General features: G+C 49.9%; 1 protein-coding gene across 2 annotated transcripts in view; it reads left to right on the top strand.

Moving 5' to 3' along the window:
• Positions 1 to 7,085, top strand: part of qrsl1 (glutaminyl-tRNA amidotransferase subunit QRSL1) — a 44,299-nt gene extending 37,214 nt beyond the window's left edge. For both annotated transcript variants that reach the window (XM_078399857.1, XM_078399858.1), the window contains 2 exons: positions 281 to 486; positions 6,325 to 7,085. In XM_078399857.1, the coding sequence (XP_078255983.1) occupies positions 281 to 486; positions 6,325 to 6,536 (418 nt within the window). In that variant the 3' untranslated portion in view covers positions 6,537 to 7,085. The remainder of the gene's footprint in view (positions 1 to 280; positions 487 to 6,324) is intronic.
• The last annotated feature ends 14,516 nt before the right edge of the window (positions 7,086 to 21,601 follow it).

Below are 21,601 nucleotides of genomic sequence, written 5' to 3' on the forward strand. Positions count from 1 at the left end.
AGTCTACCCAAAACGTCACCTATGCATGTTCTCCAAAGATACTGCCAGACCTGCTGAGTTACTCCAGCACTTTGTGGCCTTTTGTGTATTAACCAGCATTATTAGCCGTTCCCGGTTTCTATAATGGTCTAGGATTCTATCCCTGTTAAATCATTTTTGTGTTGAAACATGAATGGTTAAAATATTTGCCGCCTCCTCTCAATTGTTTATCACACTACAAGATAAACACTTTGTTCCTCCCCCCCCCCCCCCCCCCCCCCCCCCCGTTGATCTTTCTTAGGAATTATGAGGATTACTTTGTGAAAGCCCAGAAAGTGAGGCGTCTTATTGCGAATGACTTTCTGAAGGTTTTTGGATCAGGCGTTGATGTTCTCCTTACGCCCACAACTCTAAGTGATGCCCCCACTTTTGCCGAGTTCAACGAAGAGGACAATAGGACGAGGTGTGCACAAGAGGATATTTTCACACAGTCCGCCAACCTAGCAGGTACGCCATGCTTGTTTTACACTGGACAAAGGCACTTTACTCAGGGTGAACTTCCTTTCTATTTGCACACTATCTTTCAGGGCATAGTTATGCGCTTTACCAATAATCCTGTCCATAGAAAGCCTTTTGATCATTGTTTGAGAATTCTCTGCCTCAGAAGGCAGTGGAGGAAACATGTTCCCAATGTTGGGGGAGTCCAGAACCAGGGGCCATTTAAGAATAAGGGGTAGCCCATTTAGAACGGAGATGAGGAAAAACATTTTCAGTCAGAGAGTTGTAAATCTGTGGAATTCTCTGCCTCAGAAGGCAGTGGAGGCCTATTCTCTGAATGCATTCAAGAGAGAGCTAGATAGAGCTCTTAAGGATAGCGGAGTCAGGGGGTATGGGGGGAAGGCAGGAACAGGGTACTGATTGAGAATGATCAGCCATGATCACATTGATCACATTGAATGGCGGTGCTGGCTCGAAGGGCCGAATGTACCACCATCCCTGGCAGTGTTTTCCAGACTCCCACCATCCACTGTGTAAAAGAAACTTATCCCGAACATTTCCTTTAAGCTATTCACCTCATAACTTAAAGATATGCCCTCTAGTCTTTAACATTTCTACCCTGGAGGGAAAATATTTTGAGTGCCCACACTATCTATACCCGTTATAATTTTATATACACCTATCAGCAGCCTCCTATGTTTCAGAGAAAGCAATCCAAGTCTGTCCAACCTCTCCTTATAGCTAATGCCTTGTAATCCAGATATCATTCTGGTAATCTCTCTCTGCACCCTCTCCAGAGCCTCCAAATTCATCCAGTAATGGGGCAACCAGAATTGCATGTAATACTCTACAATCAAGGGATATGGGGGAAAAGCAGCAACGGGGTACCGATTTTAGATGATCTGCCATGATTATAACATATAACATATAACAACTACAGCATGGAAACAGGCCTGTCCGGCCCTACCAGTCCACGCCGACCATTCTCCCTGACCTAGTCTCATCTACCTGCACTCAGACCATAACCCTCCAATCCCCTCCTATCCATATACCTATCCAATTTACTCTTAAATAATAAAATCGAGCCAGCCTCCACCACTTCCACCGGAAGCCCATTCCATACAGCCACAACCCTCTGAGTAAAGAAGTTCCCCCTCATGTTACCCCTAAACCTTTGTCCCTCAATTCTGAAGCTATGTCCCCTTGTTGGAATCTTCCCCACTCTCAAAGGGAAAAGCCTACCCACGTCAACTCTGTCCGTCCCTCTCATAATTTTAAAAACCTCTATCAAGTCCCCCCTCAACCTTCTACGCTCCAAAGAATAAAGACCCAACCTGTTCAACCTCTCTCTGTAGCCTAAGTGCTGAAACCCAGGCAACATTCTAGTAAATCTCCTCTGTACCCTCTCCATTTTGTCGATTATATTGAATCATGATCAGATTATTAAGGGGTTATAGACAATAGACAATAGACAATAGGTGCAGGAGTAGGCCATTCAGCCCTTCGAGCCAGCACCGCCATTCAATGCGATCATGGCTGATCACTCTCAATCAGTACCCCGTTCCTGCCTTCTCCCCATACCCCCTCACTCCGCTATCCTTAAGAGCTCTATCCAGCTCTCTCTTGAAAGCATCCAACGAACTGGCCTCCACTGCCTTCTGAGGCAGAGAATTCCACACCTTCACCACTCTCTGACTGAAAAAGTTCTTCCTCATCTCCGTTCTAAATGGCCTACCCCTTATTCTTAAACTGTGGCCCCTTGTTCTGGACTCCCCCAACATTGGGAACATGTTTCCTGCCTCTAATGTGTCCAATCCCCTAATTATCTTATATGTTTCAATAAGATCCCCCCTCATCCTTCTAAATTCCAGTGTATACGAGCCCAATCGCTCCAGCCTTTCAACATACGACAGTCCCGCCATTCCGGGAATTAACCTAGTGAACCTACGCTGCACGCCCTCCATAGCACGTTAGAGGCAGGAATCATGTTCCCAATGTTGGGGGAGTCCAGAACAAGGGGCCACAGTTTAAGAATAAGGGGTAGGCCATTTGAGGAAAAACTTTTTCAGTCAGAGAGTTGTGAATCTGTGGAATTCTCTGCCGCAGAAGGCAGTGGCGGCCAATTATCATATCATATCATATATATACAGCCGGAAACAGGCCTTTTCGGCCCTCCAAGTCCGTGCCGCCCAGCGATCCCCGTACATTAACACTATCCTACACCCACTAGGGACAATTTTTACATTTACCCAGCCAATTAACCTACATACCTGTACGTCTTTGGAGTGTGGGAGGAAACCGAAGATCTCGGAGAAAACCCACGCAGGTCACGGGGAGAACGTACAAACTCCTGACAGTGCAGCACCCGTAGTCAGGATCGAACCTGAGTCTCCGGCGCTGCATTCGCTGTAAAGCAGCAACTCTACCGCTGCGCTACCGTGCCGCATTCAAGAGAGAGCTGGATAGAGCTCTTAAGGATAGCGGAGTCAGGGGGTATGGGGAGAAGGCAGGAACGGGGTACTGATTGAGAATGATCAGCCATGATCACATTGAATGGCGGTGCTGGCTCGAAGGGCCGAATGGCCTCCTCCTGCACCTATTGTCTATTGAATGGCAGTGCTGGCTCGAATGGCCGAATGGCCTACTCGTGCACCTATTTTTCTATGTTTTCTAAGCGGACTAAGCAAAGTCATATAAAGCTGCATCGTGACTTCCTAACTCTTATATTCAATGCCCTGACAGAAGGCAAGTAAATCATATGCCTTCTTTACTGTTCTGTCAACTTAGATCAGAGAGTAGTACAATACAGGAACAGGCCCACAATGTCCATGCCAAAAATGATGCCAAGCTGAACTGATCTCCTCTGCCTGCACCTGATCCATACGCCTCCACTCCCTGCTTATCCATGTGCTGAACTGATCTCCTCTGCCTGCACCTGATCCATACGCCTCCACTCCCTGCTTATCCATGTGCTGAACTGATCTCCTCTGCCTGCACCTGATCCATACGCCTCCACTCCCTGCTTATCCATGTGCATATCTGAAAGCTTCTGAAATGCCACCTATCGTATCTGCCTTCACCACCACCCCCTGGCTGCACATTGCACCCACAGTTGGGAAGTCATGATGCAGCTTTAGAGGACATTGGTTAGGCCGCATTTGGAGTATCGCACGCAATTCTGGTATAGACAATAGACAATAGGTGCAGGAGGAGGCCATTCGGCCCTTCGAGCCAGCACCGCCATTCAATGTGATCATGGCTGATCATTCTCAATCAGTACCCCGTTCCTGCCTTCTCCCCATACCCCCTGACTCCGCTATCCTTAAGAGCTCTATCCAGCTCTCTCTTGAATGCATTCAGAGAATTGGCCTCCACTGCCTTCTGAGGCAGAGAATTCCACAGATTCACAACTCTCTGACTGAAAAAGTTTTTCCTCATCTCAGTTCTAAATGGCCTACCCCTTATTCTTAAACTGTGGCCCCTTGTTCTGTACTCCCCCAACATTGGGAACATGTTTCCTGCCTAAAACGTGTCCAACCCCTTAATAATCTTATACGTTTCATATCATCATATCATATATATACAGCCGGAAACAGGCCTTTTCGGCCCTCCAAGTCCGTGCCGCCCAGTGATCCCCGCACATTAATACTATCCTACACCCACTAGGGACAATTTTCACATTTACCCAGCCAATTAACCTACATACCTGTACGTCTTTGGAGTGTGGGAGGAAACCGAAGATCTCGGAGAAAACCCACGCAGGTCACGGGGAGAACGTACAAACTCCTTACAGTGCAGCACCCGTAGTCAGGATCGAACCTGAGTCTCCGGCGCTGCATTCGCTGTAAAGCAGCAACTCTACCGCTGCGCTACCGCCGTGCCACCTCGATAAGATCTCCTCTCATCCTTCTAAATTCCAGTGTATACAAGCCTAGTTGCTCCAGTCTTTCAACATATGATAGTCCCGCCATTCCGGGAATTAACCTAGTAAACCTACGCTGCACTTCCTCAAATTTGGAGACCAAAACTGCACACTGTACTCCAGGTGCGGTCTCACTAGGGCCCTGTACAACTGCAGAAGGACCTCTTTGCTCCTATACTCAACTCCTCTTGTTATGAAGGCCAACATTCCATTGGCTTTCTTCACTGCCTGCTGTACCTGCATGCTTCCTTTCAGTGACTGATGCACTAGGACACCCAGATCTCGTTGTACGTCCCATTACAGGAAGGATGTGGCGGTTTTGGAAAGGGTGCAGGGGAGGTTTACCGGAATGGTACCTGGATTAGAGCTATCTTTACACCAAACTAAACGAGAGGGCATTATCTAGCGGAAGAGGTGGGAGTTGGATTGGACTTGGGATTGTTTTCTCTGGAATGCTGGAGGTGAGATGCGAGAGGGGCAAAGTTTAAAAGTGACGTGCGGGGCAAGGTATGTTTTACACAGAGGGTGGTGGGTGCCTGGAACGTGCTGCACGAGGATGGTGGGGGAGGCAGATATGATAGTGGTGTTTAAGAGGCTTTGGACCAAAGATACTAGAGGAGCAAGATAGACCGCTTGACCCAAAAAACTCGTAGTACGTCATGGCGCCATTTTAGTAGGCATAAACTTGCAGAATCATTTAAAAAGAAAAATAACAAAAATCTGTGAATTGATAGATGAGATATATTCTGCATTTTGATGGTATCATCACACATACAGTTCCCCCAAAACACTGATTGCACTGCGAGAGGCAGAGCGAACGGCGGGTTTTGCCTACTAAAATGGCTCCTTTGCGTACCACACTTGAGTATAGGAGATTTCAACGAAGTGGTCCATCTTATTCCTCTATTATCTTTGCTTTGGACTGGACATGGATATGCAGGGAATGGAGGAACATGGATCATGTGGAGGCATGTCAGAGTTGGTCTTGGCATCATGTTCTGCGCAGGCATTGTGGGCTGAAGGGCCTGTTCCTGTGCTATACCACACTAGGTTCTAAAAGCTGACCTTGTAGTTTTCTCAACTCAAGTTTTAACAAGCGCAGGCTCGCCGATCGTTTCGCTGAACACCTCTGCTCAGTCCGTCTTCACCTACCTGATCTCCCGGTGGCTCAGCACTTCAACTCCCCCTCCCATTCCCAATCTGACCTTTCTGTCCTGGGCCTCCTCCATTGTCAGAGTGAGGCCCAGCGCAAATTGGAGGAACAGCACCTCATATTTCACTTGGGTAGTTTACACCCCAGCGGAATGAACATTGATTTTGCTAACTTCAGATAGTCCCTGCTTTCCCTCTCCATCCCCTCCCCCTTCCCAGTTCTCCCACTAGTTTTCCTGTCTCCGACTACATTCTATCTTTGTCCAGCCCCCTCCCCTGACATCAGTCTGAAGAAGGATCTCGACCCGAAACATCACCCATTCCTTCTCTCCCAAGGGGCCACAGTTTAAGAATAGGGGGTAGGCCATTTAGAACTGAAATGAGGAAAAACGTTTTCTGTCAGAGAGTTGTGAATCTGTGGAATTCTCTGTGGAAAGGCAGTGGAGGCCAATTCTCTGAATGCATTCAAGAGAGAGCTAGATAGAGCTCTTAAGGACAGCGGAGTATGGGGAGAAGGCAGGAACGGGGTACTGATTGAGAATGATCAGCCATGATCACATTGAATGGCGGTGCTGGCTCGAAGGGCCGAATGGCCTCCTCCTGCACCTATTTTCTATTGTCTATTGAGATACTGCCTGACCCGCTGAGTTACTCCAACATTTTGTGTTTACCTTCGATTCTAACCAGCATCTGCAGTTTTGTTTTTCCTACACTTGCAGTTTTCTCATCATTTGAAAAATTGTCCGTCATCCTGCCATAACTTTGCTCTCCAGGTTTGCCGGCCGTGACTGTCCCCGCCACGCTCTCGGGGAGAGGGCTACCGCTCAGCCTCCAGTTCATCGGCCGGGCTTTCTGCGATGAGCAGCTGCTGACTGTCGCCAAATGGTTTGAACAGCAAATGGAATTTCCACTCCTCAACCTCCAGACACTGTTAAACCATCCCAGCGAACCTTTGCAATCCCGGACCTCACTCCGTGCCCTCTGATTGTTCCGAAACCGCGACGAATAAATGTTTGGAAAAAGACAATTCATTGTGGAGTTAAAACTGGAACTCATTACACATTGTAATATTGGTTTGTTATTGTCACATACAGAGTGAAAAGCTTTGCACGCTGTCCAGGCAAATCATACCATGCGTGAGCGCAATCAAAAGGACACAAAGTGCTGGAATAATTCAGTGAGTCAGGCAGCATCTTTGGACAACATGGATAGGTTCCAGACATTCATTCGGCGGCACAGTGCCACAGTGGTAGAATTGCTGCCTCACAGCGCCAGAGACCCAGGATGAGAGGGGATCTTATCGAAACATATAAGATTATTAAGGGGTTGGACACGTTAGAGACAGGAAACATGTTCCCAATGGTGGGGGAGTCCAGAACCAGGGGCCACAGCTTAAGAATAAGGGGTAGGCCATTTAGAACGGAGATGAGGAAAAACCTTTTCAGTCAGAGAGTTGTGAATCTGTCCTCAGAAGGCAGTGGAGGCCAATTCTCTGAATGCATTCAAGAGAGAGCTGGATAGAGCTCTTAAGGATAGCGGAGTCAGGGGGTATGGGGAGAAGGCAGGAACGGGGTACTGATTGAGAATGATCACCCATGATCACATTGAATGGCGGTGCTGGCTCGAAGGGCCGAATTGCCTCCTCCTGCATCTATTGTCTATTGAGATGCTGCGTGTAGGATAGTGTAAGTGTGCGGGGATTGCTGGCCGGTGTGGACCCGGTGGGCCGAAGGGCCTGTTTCCTCGGTATATCTCTAAACTAAACCAACCAACGGTTACAAATACAGATTTCAATTTAATTGTGCTTCAATTCCATCTGGACATCTGGATTGGACATCTAATTACTCCAGTTCAGAACCCGTGGGTGTAGTGCGAGGTATATTGTTTTAAAAGGTTCTGCACTATTGATCTGCATGAGCAGCTTATTTGCTTCTCCCTCGTCGGGAGGTTCTGCCAAAGCAGTGGGCACGGACAAATGCTAGCAGTCGTCAGGTTTATCCAAAAGTTGTACATTTGGTAGATGTTGCTTCACCGGTCAGAACCTTTCAGACAATTTGAAGAGAGGGTCCAGAGGAGGTTTACGAGAATGATCCCAGGAATGTGTGGGTTAACATACAGTATGATGAGCAGTTGGAGGCACTGGGCCTGCACTCGAGGGAGTTTAGAAGGATGAGGGGGGGCCTCATTGAAACTTACAGAATAGTGAAAGGCCTGGATAGAGTCGATGCGGAGAGGATGTTTCCACTAGTGGGAGAGTCTAGGACAAGAGGTCACAGCCTCAGAATAAAAGGACGTACCTTTAGAAAGAAGATGAGGAGGAATTTCTTTAGCCAGAGGGTGATGAATCTGTGGAATTCAGCAGACGGCTGTGGAGGCCAAGTCAATGGATATTTTTTAAGGCGGAGATTGTCAGATTCTTGATTAGTGCGGGTGTCGGGGGTTATGGGGAGAAGGCAGGAGAATGGGGTTGAGAGGGAAAGATAGATCAGCCATGATTGAATGGCAGAGTAGACAGCAAAAAACACATCTATTTCACAACTTGGATTGTTTTCCTTGGATCACTGGACAATAGACAATAGGTGCAGGAGGAGGCCATTCGGCCCTTCGAGCCAGCACCGCCATTCAATGTGATCATGGCTGATCATTCTCAATCAGTACCCCGTTCCTGCCTTCTCCCCATACCCCACGTCTCCGCTATCCTTAAGAGATCTATCTTGCTCTCTCTTGAATGCATTCAGAGAATTGGCCTCCACTGCCTTGTGAGGCAGAGAATTCCACAGGTTGGAGGTTGAGGAGAAAAGTAGAGTGACAGGCCCTTTGGCTCAACTTGCCCACACCGACCATCATGCCCCGTCTACACTAGTCCCACCTGCTTGCATTTGGCCCATATCCCTCTAAACCTATCCTATCCACATAACTCTGTAAACCCCATTCTGGGCAAAAGACTGCGCTTAGCCAAACTATTCCTCTCGTGATTTTATACACCTCTGTAAGATCACCCCTCACCCTCCTGCGCTCCAAGGAATAGAATCCCAGCCTGCTCAACCTCTCCCTGTAGCTCCCTCGAGTCCTGGCAACATCCTCACAAATCTTCTCTAAACCCTTTCAAGCTTGACAACATCCTATAACGTGGTGACCAAAACCGGGCACAATACGCTAAATGTGGCCTCGCCAACATCTTATATAACTGTAACATGTCCTCCCTGCTTCGTATAAATGTATAAAAGAACTGGACAAGCTAGATGCAGGAAAAATGTTCCCAATGTCGGGGGAGTCCAGAACCAGGGGGCCACAGTCTAAGAATAAAGGTGAGGCCATTTAAAACTGAGGTGAGAAGAATCTTTTTCACCCAGAGAGTTGTGAATTTGTGGAATTCTCTGCCACAGAAGGCAGTGGAACCCAATTCACTGAATGAATTTAAAAGAGAGTTAGTTAGAGCTCCAGGGGCTAGTGGAATCAAGGGATATGGGGAGAAGGCAGGCACTGATTGTAGATGATCAGCCATGATCACAATGAATGGCGGTGCTGGCTCGAAGAGCCAAATGGCTTCCTCCAGCACCTATTTTCTATGTTTCTATACTGTTATAGTATTTGTAATATAAATTTACACGATGCATCTCTAAACTAAACTAATGCCTGTGGCATTTCCAGAATTTATATATTTGTATAAGAAAATTACGAAAGGCATTAACAAGGGTAGACCATCAGAACCTTTTTCCCACAGGGTCGAAATGCATAGCTTTAAGGTAAGAAGGGCAAGGTTTGAAGGAGACATGTGGTTCAAGTGGGACCCTACTTCAGGCTTCTGATCATCTTGTCTGGATAAGGCAAGGTCTCGACCCGAAACGTCACCTACCCGCTTTCTCCAGTGATCCTGCCTGACCCGCAGAGTTACTCCAGCACTCTGTGAAACGTCACCTATCCATGTTCTCCAGAGATGCTGCCTGACCCGCTGAGTTACTCCAGCACCCTGTGAAACGTCACCTATCCACGTTCTCCAGAGATGCTGCCTGACCCGCTGAGTTACTCCAGCACTCTGTGAAACGTCGCCTATCCATGTTCTCCAGAGATGCTGCCTGACCCGCTGAGTTACTCCAGCACCTTTCTTTAACAACACAGACATGGCCTGTATATATAAAAGAATTGGGGTTATAATGATTGATGTATTCTTATGGGATACAAGGAGTCTGTTAATTTTGGCAGTCTGGTACCGATCAATATTTGTGGTAGTCAGCCTGAATACTAAAAATATGCTTTGCACCTATTAATGCAGTCTTTTTGTCAATCTCCCTGTCATAAAGCAGGGCTTACTTAATGATAAATGTTAGAAAAATGCAAACCAACTTGATAGAAGTAAATACAACTAGGAGAGGCATAGATAGGGGAGACAGTCAGAACGTTTGCTTCGATGGGTGGAAATGTCACAGGCATTAGTTTAGTTTAGAGATGCAGTGTGGAAACAGGCCCTTAAGGTCCATTGAGTCCACACTGACCATTGATCACCTGCGCACTAATCCCATGTCATTCCACTTTCTCATCCTGTACACCAGGCAAATTACAGAAGCCAATTAACCTACAAACTTGGATGGACACAAAATGCTGGAATAACTCAGCGGGACAGGTGTTAAAGTTCTATCCGCGCTATCAGACAACAAAAACCCGTTGGTCACCTTAAGAATAAACAATACCTTTTTATTCACGCATGCGGGGGGTGGGAGAGCATCCTCGAGTATGGTTACATACTTGGTGTCCCACGTGGTCCCACTCAAAGGTCCGATACAAAGCTGTGCTGATTTATACCGGGGGTGGGGAGGGGGAAGGTTACATACCTCTTTCATCATCAGCACCCTTGACACAATGCCCCTCGTGCTAGGACCAGCTTGGACCAGTTCAGACCTGCTCGGACATGCTCCTCTGCACTTACACTCTTAACCCTTTCAGTTTAAATCCTCCACCTCCAGTTTAAATTCCTTTTGGAATATTTTGGAGGACCAAGAACCAAGTTCTGAAACTCTTTCACAGGCAGTTGCCTCAGCAGAGCAGCCAACATCCTGAAGGGGTCCTTCCCACCCTGGTCATCAGCTGCTCGAACTGCTGCCCTCTGGTAGACGGTTCAGGTCCATGACATCACGGACTAATAGACTCAAGGACAGCTTCTACCCCAGCGTCATACGTGAGCTGAACACTGCCAGACACTCACATAAAACTGAATGGAAGGAACGGAACTGATCGGAACACTGTCAGCTACTTGTCAGAAAACATAAGCCTCAATTTAATACATGTTTACATCCTACTGCACTTATATTGCTTAACATTTGCTAAACTTATTACATGTTACACCCAACCACACCTTATATTTAATTACATTATTTCTTTTATTTTAAAAAAAAAAGGCATTTGCAATATGTTAGCTCTCATTGCTGTGCAATAACTTGCTGTCTTGATTGAACTGTACACTGCCTCGACCGTTTTGTAATTGTTTTGTCTATATTGTATTCGAGGTCAGTTTGTTTAATTCAGTAGATCAGGTTTAGCTTGTTATGGATAAAGGTTTATCCTTTGTACTGTCTGCTGTGTGCGATTGCATCATGTGGACTGCTTTAATTTCGCTGTACTTTGTGTAGTAACAATAAAGGTTTTTACATTTACATCTCTGGTTAGAAGGAATAGGTGACCGGAAACATCACCCATTCCTTCTGTCCAACGATGCTGCCCGTCCCGCTGAGTCGCTCCAGCATTTTGTGCCTGGTGTAAACCAGAATCTGCAGTACGAACCGACAACCCTGGACGTCTTTGGTGTGTGGGTGGAAACCGGAGCACCCGGAGTAAACCCACACAGTCACAGGGAGAACGTACAAACTCCGGATAGACAGCACCCGTAACCAGGGTGGAACCTGGGTCTCTGGCGCTGTAAGGCAGCAACTCTACCACTGCGCCACCGTGCTTCATTTCAATTTGGCATCATGCTTTACGTTCTCCAATATTATTCTTTAAAACGTAGTAAAAATTCCCCAAGTAATATTTCCTGAAAAGTGTCTGTATTTTAAATCTTTGAATTTAAATCATATACGATGTTATTGTGTAAACGCTTTCCTCGATATTACAGTATCGTTTATTTGACTATTGGTATTTATGCGGAGAGACTAAGCGAGAATCAATCATCTCGGGGGGCAGAAATTAATCCAGATTTATTCAGCCTGATGTTAAAATTCCTGTTGCTCTTTCAAGACAGTTCCAAAACGCACCAGTGAATTTTAGAGTTAGTTCAAGGCGGATTTAGACTTTAGAGAAACAATGTGGAAACAGGCTCTGCGGTCCACCGAGTCCGCGCCGATCAGTGATCAGTGCACTAGCACTATCAGGTACACTACCAGTACACTAGCACTATCTTACACACAAGGGACAATTATACTACTTACAGAAGCCAGTTAACCTACAAATCTGCACGTCTTTGGAGTGTGGGAGAAAACCGGGGCACCTGTAGAAAACACATGCAGGTCACGGGGACAATAGACAATAGGTGCAGGAGGAGGCCATTCGGCCCTTTGAGCCAGCACCGCCATTCAAAGTGATCATGGCTGATCATTCTCAATCAGTGCCCCGTTCCTGCCTTCTCCCCATACCCCCTGACTCCGCTAAAGAGCTCTATCTAGCTCTCTCTTGAATGCATTCAGAGAATTGGCCTCCACTGCCTTCTGAGGCAGAGAATTCCACAGATTCACAACTCTCTGACTGAAAAAGTTTTTCCTCATCTCAGTTCTAAATGGCCTACCCCTTATTCTTAAACTGTGGCCCCTTGTTCTGGACTCCCCCAACATTGGGAACATGTTTCCTGCCTCTAACGTGTCCAACCCCTTAATAATCTTATACGTTTCGATAAGATCTCCTCTCATCCTTCTAAGTTCCAGTGTATACAGTGTATGGGAGAACGTGTAAACGTGGTACGGACGGCACCCTTGGTCAGGATTGAACCCGGGTCTCTGGCGCTGTGAGGCAGCAACTCTACCGCTGCACCACTCTAGGGTGGTTCACTTGCTTTTATCAGGCAAATGAACCATCCTATCGCTAACTAGAGAGCAGTCCTGACCTACCATCCACCTCATGGGAGAACCTCAGACTGTCTTTAATCGGGCTTTACTGGACTTTATGTAAACGTTACTCCCTTTATCCTGTATCTGTACACTGTGGATGGCTTGAGTGTAATCTGGCACAGTCTTGCTGCCGTCTGGATAGCAGGCAACAAAAGGCTTTTCACTGTACCTCGGGACTTTACATCGCCCGGTGCGGCTCGGCCGCGGGACCTAACATCGCCCGGTGCGGCTCGGCCGCGGGACTTAGCAGCGCACGGTACGGCCGCGGGACCTTCCATCGCCCGGCTCGGCCACGGGACGTTTCAGCACCCGGTACGGCTCGGCCGCGGGACCTTCCATCGCCCGGCTCGGCCACGGGACGTTTCAGCGCCCGGTACGGCTCGGCCGCGGGGACTTCCATCCCCTTGCGGGGACTGTGCGGGTCGGTCGGGGACGAGCTGTCCGTCCGTGGGCGTGGGGAAGAGAGTGGAAGTTTTGTTGCCTCCATCACAGTGAGGGGGTGTTTGGATTCACTGTGATGGACGTTTGTGTTGGGGTCATGTGTCTTGTGTTCTTTTTTTTGTGTGACTGCTATGTAATTTCGTTCGGTACCTCGGTACCGAATGACAAATAAAGCTCTGTACTCTGTATAAATTAAACTTTCCCCTGCTGTAATCGTTCCATAATGGCCTGATTTTAAATATGTGAGACTTTAAATTTTAAAAAAAAGTTGATCTCAAAAAAATTAAGCGGCCTTCAGAAAACTCCTGCCCGCTAACTTCCACACTGTAATTGATATCAGTAAAGCTCTCGATAAAGGGTGAGGAGGATATTGAATATTACCACAACCAACCACATTGTATTTCCAGTAGCCTGGTTCAATAAATCCTCTAGCACTAAAGATCGAGGCCGGGAATAGAGTGAAGCTGTTTCCTTTTCAAACCTTTCCTGGTATCGGAAAACCACATGGGCGTGGGTGGCACGGTGGCGCAGCGGTAGAGTTGCTGCCTCACAGCGCCAGAGACCCGAGTTCCATCCTGACTACGGGTGCCGTCTGTACGGAGTTTGTACGTTCTCCCCGTGACCTGCGTGGGTTTTCTCCGGGATCTTCCGTTTCCTCCCACGCTCCAAAGACGTGCAGGTTTGTAGATTAATTGGCTTTGGAATAAATCTAAATTGTTCCTAGTGTGTGTAGGGTAGCATTGAAAGTGCGGGGATCGGTGCGGGCTTGGAGGGCCGAAAGGCCTGTTTCCATGCTGTGTCTCTAAACTAAACTACACTATGTTGAAAGACAGGAGCGGCTAGGCTTGTATACACTTGAATTTAGAAGGATGAGAGGGGATCTTATCGAAACGTATAAGATTATTAAGGGGTTGGACACGTTAGAGGCAGGAAACATGTTCCCAATGTTGGGGGAGTCCAGAACCAGGGGCCACAGTTTAAGAATAAGGGGTAGTATGGCGAGTCCGAAACTTGCTAGTTGTAGACGAAGTTTATTGCAGCCGCAATACACGAATACAGAGTCAAAACAACAAGTTACAGGACAACCAATATAAACTTACTGTCTTCCTTGAAGACTTCGCCGAACTGACTCAATCGGGCGCCAAACGCGCACCTGACATCGCTGGCCAATCAGCGATGTCGTTTCCTGGACCAATCCCCATGGTCGCGTTCCCACGTGACCTCGCTGGCCAATCCGAGGGTTCGACGACCTGGACCATTCTCTATGGTCGCTACATGACCCCCCCCAGAACCCGAGGTGCGGAACCTAGCAGGGAGCCGGATTTCGCGACCATAACGAGTACGGAGAGGGACAGCCTGAACCACAGGAGCCGGAGGTTCCGGACTTGGTGGAACAGCCGGAACGGGAGTTTCTGGAGGAACTACCGGAACGGGGGGTCCTGGAGGAACTGCCGAAACGGGGGGTCCTAGGGGAACTGCCGAAACTGGGGGTCCCGGAGGAACTGTCGGAATGGGGGTTTGTGGACTGGGCGGAACTAACGGAGGTCGGCCTCTTCTAGGGGTTTGACCGACCAGGACTGGTTGATCCGGGTCCAAATGGGCAGGTTTGAGCCGGGACACCGAGACGAGTTCACTCTTGCCGCCCATGTCTAAGGTGAAAGTAGCCGTTCCCTTACGTAAAACCCGAAACGGCCCTTGATAGACCCTCTGCAACGGGGCGCGATGGGCATCTTTACACAAAAAAACAAACTCACAGTCCTTCAGGGAAGACGGTTCATGTACCATGGGACACCCATGACGTGAAGTCGGCACTGGAGCCAGGGAGCCCACCCGTTCCCGGAGAGCTGCTAACGCTGATGGGACTGTAGGGAGCAGGGCTGAAGTGTCCGGAAACAGATCTCCAGGTACTCGAAGGGTCGAGCCATATACCAGCTCTGCGGACGACGCACCAAGATCTGGCTTAGGAGCCGTCCGGATGCCCAACAGAACCCAAGGGAGTTGGTCTACCCAGTCCGGGCCTTCAAGCCTTGCACAGAGGGACGCCTTAAGTTGGCGGTGGAACCTTTCTACGAGTCCATTTGCCTGGGGGTGATATGCAGTTGTGGGTTGCAATTTGGACCCGTACAGTTCCGCCAGCGCGGCCCAGAGGGACGAAGTGAACTGTGGTCCTCTGTCAGTTGTGATAACTGCCGGGACCCCGAAACGAGCTACCCAATGAAGGGCCAAAGTCCTAGCACAAGACGCTGACGAGATATCAAACAATGGGAAAGCCTCCGGCCACCGGGTGAACCGATCCACCACCGTGAGGAGGTGGGTGTAGCCCCGGGAGGAAGGCAAAGGCCCGACCAAATCCACGTGGATGTGGAAAAAACGAAAAGCCGGGACTTCGAAATCCTGTACGGGGGGCTGGACGTGGCGCTGGACCTTAGCGGTCTGACAGGGCACGCAGGAACGTGCCCACCCCGCTACCTGTTTCCGCAGGCCATGCCAGACAAACCTCGCTGCCACCAAGGCAGAGGTGGAGCGGATGGACGGGTGCGCCAGCCCATGAATGGCATCGAAAACCCGGCGCTGAAGGGAGGGCGGTACTACCGGCCTGGGGCGAGGAAGAGAAACATCGCACCAGACTTTCGTGCCCTCCGACCCACAAGCTACCTGGGCCAACTTCAATCCCGAAGTGGTGGACTGGTACGTCGAAACGGTATCCGCCAGGAGCTGTGCCTCCGCGAGCTCCTGGGGATCCACTTCGCAGTCCACCGCCGAAATAGGGGGAAAAGCAGGTCTAGACAGGGCGTCAGCCACGGCATTAAGCTTACCCGCGATATGACGGACATCTGTGGTAAATTCGGAGATAGCAGTTAGATGCCGCTGCTGGCGGGCCGACCATGGGTCAGACAATTTCAAAAAAGCAAATGTTAATGGCTTGTGGTCCGTAAATGCCACAAATGGGCGGCCCTCGAGGAAATACCTGAAATGACGGACAGCTAAATGGAGAGCTAGAAGCTCTCGGTCAAATGCGCTATATTTCAGCTCGGCCGAATTTAGTTGCCGGCTGAAAAACGCTAAAGGCTGTCAACGGCCACCAACCTGCTGCTCCAGAACCCAGCCCACCGCCACGTCAGAGGCGTCAACCGTCAGGGCCGTGGGGGCGGAGGGGCTCGGATGGACCAACATGGTGGCGTCTGCCAAGGCTGCCTTAGCTGCCGTAAAAGCCGACTCTGCGGTCGGGGACCACAACAACTCTACCGGATTACCTGCAAGGCATTGGAAAAGTGGGCGCATGACTCGCGCCGCTGCCGGAACGAATCTATGGTAGAAATTAACCATGCCTACGAACTCCTGTAGCCCTTTTACTGTGGTGGGCCTGGGGAAAGCCCGGATAGCCTCCACCTTCTCTGGCAAAGGGACAGCGCCGGCAGGGGTAATTCTGTGTCCTAGAAAATCGAGCGCAGGCAGGCCGAATTGACATTTGGAGGGTTGAATAATGAGCCCGTGGTCTTGGAGCCGCTGGAACACGGTCCGCAAATGGGCCTGGTGTTCTTGCACTGAGGGGCTGGCTACCAGGATGTCGTCTAAATAAATAAACACAAAGGGTAAACCCCTGCCCACGCGGTCCATCAGTCGCTGGAAAGCCTGTGCCGCGTTCTTTAAACCGAAGGGCATACGCAACCATTCAAACAACCCGAACGGAGTAATAGTTGCAGTTTTTTGTATGTCCTCCGGTCGCACCGGAATCTGATGGTATCCTCGCACCAAATCGATTTTGGAAAACACCACCGCTCCTTCCAGTCCAGATGAAAAGTCCTGTAGGTGCGGTATGGGGTAGCGATCAGCCGTGGTGACAGCATTGAGACGCCGATAATCGCCACATGGCCTCCACCCCCCAGATGCCTTGGAGACCATGTGTAACCGCGAGGCCCACGGGCTGTCAGACTGACGAACAATTCCCATTTCCTCCATCTTCCTGAACTCCGCCCGTGCCACCACCAGTTTGTCTGGCGGTAGTCTCCTGGCCCGAGCGAAAACGGGAGGGCCTTCGGTGCGGATGTGATGGACCACACCGTGCTTAGCGGAAGGTGCGTCAAAACGTTGGACGAGCAGCTCTGGGAACTCTGCCAGAATCGCAGCATACGAGTCGGGGGCCGCGACGACGGCCTGGACAGTAGGGCTGGGCGAGGAGGCGATTGCCGGAGCGATGTGCTCGTCTTCAGCAGCGGGTCGGAGGTCGTTACCGCGGACATCAGGAACCAGTGAAAAAGCCCAGAGAAAATCTGCGCCCAGGATCGCTTGTTTGACGTCGGCTATGATGAATGGCCATTCGTACGTGCGGAGGCCTAACGCAAGGGACATCTTCCGTGTGCCGAAAGTGCGAATTGGGCTGCCGTTAACCGCGATGAGGGTGGGACCTGTCTTACCCGATCTGGTTTCGAGGTCGGTTGGCTGCACTATGCTGACGATGGCTCCGGTGTCTACCAAAAATTCTATTAAGGGGTTGGACACGTTAGAGGCAGGAAACATGTTCCCAATGTTGGGGGAGTCCAGAACAAGGGGACACAGTTTAACAATAAGGGGTAGGCCATTTAGAACTGAGACGAGGAAAAACGTTTTCAGTCAGAGAGTTGTGAATCTGTGGAATTCTCTGCCTCAGAAGGCAATGGAGGCCAATTCTCTGAATGTATTCAAGAGAGAGCTGGATAGAGCTCTTAAGGATAGCGGAGTCAGGGGGTATGGGGAGAAGGCAGGAACGGGGTACTGATTGAGAATGATCAGCCATGATCACATTGAATGGTGGTGCTGGCTCGAAGGGCCGAATGGCCTCCTCCTGCACCTGTGGGCTATTGTCTAGACAGACACGACATGCTGGAGTCACTCAGCGGGTCAGGCAGCATCTCTGGAGAGAAGGAATGGGTGACGTTTCTGGTCGTGACCCTCCTTCAGACCCATGGCGGGTCTACCCAAGGTGCCGCGGTCTCCGCACGGATGACCCGAAGGCTCGTCTGTCGGTCGGCAGAACCACGAAGGAGCTGCTGGGGACGTCGGACTTGAGGAGCAAGGGCTGGTAGAGGAGGGGGAACCGGGTTAATGCCTCCAACACCGGTCGAAGGCGGACTTTGTGTCCCCCTCCCTGTCCCTATTTCCCCCCCCCCGTCCCTCTTCCCCCCGTCCCTCTTCCCCCTGTTCCTCTTAACCCCCCGCCCCTCTTTTACCCCCCGTCCCTCTTCCCCCCCGCCCCCCTCCCCCCCGTCCCTCTTCCCCCCCGCCCTTCTCCCCCCCCGCCCCTCTTCTACCCCCCGTCCCTCTTCCCCCGTCCCTCTTCCCCCTGTTCCTCTTAACCCCCCGCCGCTCTTCTACCCCCCGTCCCTCTTCCCCCCCGCCCCTCTCCCCCCCCAGTCCCTCTTCTCCCCCCCCGTCCCTCTCCCCCCCCTGTCCCTCTCCCCCCCTGTCCCTCTCCCCCCCCTGTCCCTCTCCCCCCCTGTCCCTCTCCCCCCCGTCCCTCTCCCCCCCAGTCCCTCTTCCCCCCCTGTCCCTCTCCCCCCCTGTCCCTCTCCCCCCCTGTCCCTCTCCCCCCCTGTCCCTCTCCCCCCCGTCCCTCTCCCCCCCAGTCCCTCTTCCCCCCCTGTCCCTCTCCCCCCCAGTCCCTCTTCCCCCCCCCCCCCCCCCCCCCCGCACGCTCCCATTAATAATTTTCCCGTTTGAAAAGCAATGGTCTTCAGATCATTTCCTGCCAGTGCTTTGGTTATTGTTTATTGACTGGTATTTACTGGGCGCTGTAATAAGGTACATGCATTGTTGAATAATTAATAAGTAGGAAGAAAGATTCAGATACTTTGGTCGACACTAAAAAGCACATAACTGTCCTTATCGATAAACACTGAAGAACGATACCGTGACTGAACCACTGATCTATTGAGTTTAATAAACTTGCTGACCGTCAGAGACATAAGACTACAGATGCTGGCTGGCTGCGTATTTTTGTTGACTGTCAGGCTACTTTTAGTTTAGTTTCGTTTAGAGATACTCCGCGGAAACCGGCCCTTCGGCCCACCGAGTCTGCACCGACCAGTGATCATCACACACTAACACTATCCTCCACACACTAGGGACAATTTACATGTGTACCAAGCCAATTAACCTACAAACCCGTACATATTTGGGGTGTGGGAGGAAACCGGAGCACCCGGAGAAAACCCACGCAGGTCACGGGGAGAACGTACAAACTCCCCACAGACAGCACCCGTAGTCGGGATCGAACCCGGGTCTCTGGCGCTGTGAGGCAGCAACTCTACCGCCGCGCCACCGTGCCGCATCTTTATCCATAACTATTTTAAAGCCAATAGAACAGTGGTCGCTGGTCCCATACGGCTCGCCCATGGACAGTTCAGCCTTACCCAAGTTACGAAGAATAGATCAAGCTTTACCTTCTCCTGTGTCGGGCCCTCTACTTATTGCCTGAGGAAACTTTCCTGAACACACGTGATTCTATGATTAAATTTCACCGGTGACAGTCTAGGGCCAGAGGTCACAGCCTCAGAATTAGAGGACGTTCCTTTAGGAAGAAGATGAGGAGAAATTCCATTAGTCAGAGGGTGGTGAATCTGTGGAATTCATTGCCACAGAAGACTGTGGAGGCCAAGTCAATGGATAATTTTAAGGTAGAGATAGATAGATTCTTGATTAGTACGGGTGTCAGGGGTTGGAAGGCAGGAGAATGGGGTTAGGAGAGAGAGAGAGAGATAGATCAGCCATGATTGAATGGCGGAGTAGACTTGATGGGCCAAACGGCCTAATTATGCTCCTATCAGTACTGAGCTTATGACAGTGCCAGTCTCGATTGGGAAAGTTAAAATCCCTTGCTCCGCCAACCTTATTAGTCTTATTAGCAACTAATTAGCCGCTGTTCCAGTTGTCAACCCTACATCGGCAAGACCAAGTGCAGGCTCGGCAATTGTTTCGCTGAACACCTCCGCTCAGTCTGCCTTAACCTACCTGATCTCCCTGTGGCACAGCACTTCAACTCCCCCTCCCATTCCCAATCTGACCTTTCTGTCCTGGGCCTCCTCCATTGTCAGAGTGAGGCCCAGCGCAAATTGGAGGAACAGCACCTCACATTTCGCTTGGGTAGTTTACACCCCAGCGGTATGAACATTTACTTCTCCAACTTCAAATAGTCCCTGCTTTCCCTCTCTTTACCCTCCCCCTTCCCAGTTCTCCCACTAGTCTTCCTGTCTCCGACATCTTTGTCCCGCTCCCTCCCCGGACATAAGTCTGAAGAAGGGTCTCGACCCGAAACGTCACCCATTCCTTCTCTCCCGAGATGCTGCCTGACCCGCTGAGTTACTCCAGCATTGTGTGTCTACCTTCGATTTAAACCAGTATCTGCAGTTTCTTTCCTACAGTTATTAGTCTTGCAGCTACCTGCAATCTTTTTCTTAGTCCTCCGTAGGTGATATTAGGTTAGCTTGGTTTATTTTCCTTTGTAATCCGGAGAGGAGGACATGCCCTTGATACTCTGTTGGGCACGACTTATTTTTTTCCCAAAAATAAACTTATTCAGAACCAAAAATACACAGGTCCACCACCGATTTTTCCGGCACCCTTGATGTTAAGAGTCTTTTTAGATTGGCGCACTGAGATGGAGGATCACGGATCCCTTTAATGACTTTATGTTCGGCAGGGACACTGTGGGCTGAAGGGCCTGTTCCTGTGCTGTACTGTTCGATGCTCTAAGTCATGGAGTCATACAGCATAGAAACATTTGCCCCAACTCACCCCAGAGTCCTGGCCATTCACTGTGAAGGTCCTGCCCTGATTTGACTTCCTAAAAATGCAACACCTCGCACTTACCTGCTTTAAATTCCATTGTGATTGAAACCCCAACTCAACCGGAGATCAGTCGACACGGTGGCGCAGAGGTAGAGTTGCTGCCTCACAGCACCAGAGACCCGGGTTCGATCCTGACTATGGGTGCTGTCTGTACGGAGTTTGTACGTTCTCCCCGTGACCTGCCTGGGTTTTCTCCGAGATCTTTCGGTTTCCTCCCACACTCCAAAGACGTGCAGGTTTGTAGGTTAATTGGCTTGGTATAAGTGTAAAATTATCCCCAGTGCGTGTAGAGCAGTGATAGTGTTACGGGGATCGCTGGTCAGAGCGGTCTTGGGCCAAAGGGCCTGTTTCCGTGCTGTATCCCTGCACTAGTAAAACGAAACGTGATGGGTTTTAAGACTAGACTTGTATTCGCTGGAATTTAGAAGGATGAGAGGGGATCTTATTGAAACATATAAGATTAATAGGGGATTGGACACGTTAGAGGCAGGAAACATGTTCCCAATGTTGGGGGAGTCCAGAACCAGGGGCCACAGTTTAAGAATAAGGGGTAGGCCATTTAGAACTGAGATGAGGAAAAACGTTTTCAGTCAGAGAGTTGAAAATCTGTGGAATTCTCTGCCTCAGAAGGCAGTGGAGGCCAATTCTCTAAATGCTTTCAAGAGAGAGCTAGATAGAGCTCTTAAAGATAGCG

This window comes from Rhinoraja longicauda, chromosome 5 (genome assembly GCF_053455715.1).
Source record: "Rhinoraja longicauda isolate Sanriku21f chromosome 5, sRhiLon1.1, whole genome shotgun sequence".
Taxonomy (NCBI): Eukaryota; Metazoa; Chordata; class Chondrichthyes; order Rajiformes; family Arhynchobatidae; genus Rhinoraja; species Rhinoraja longicauda.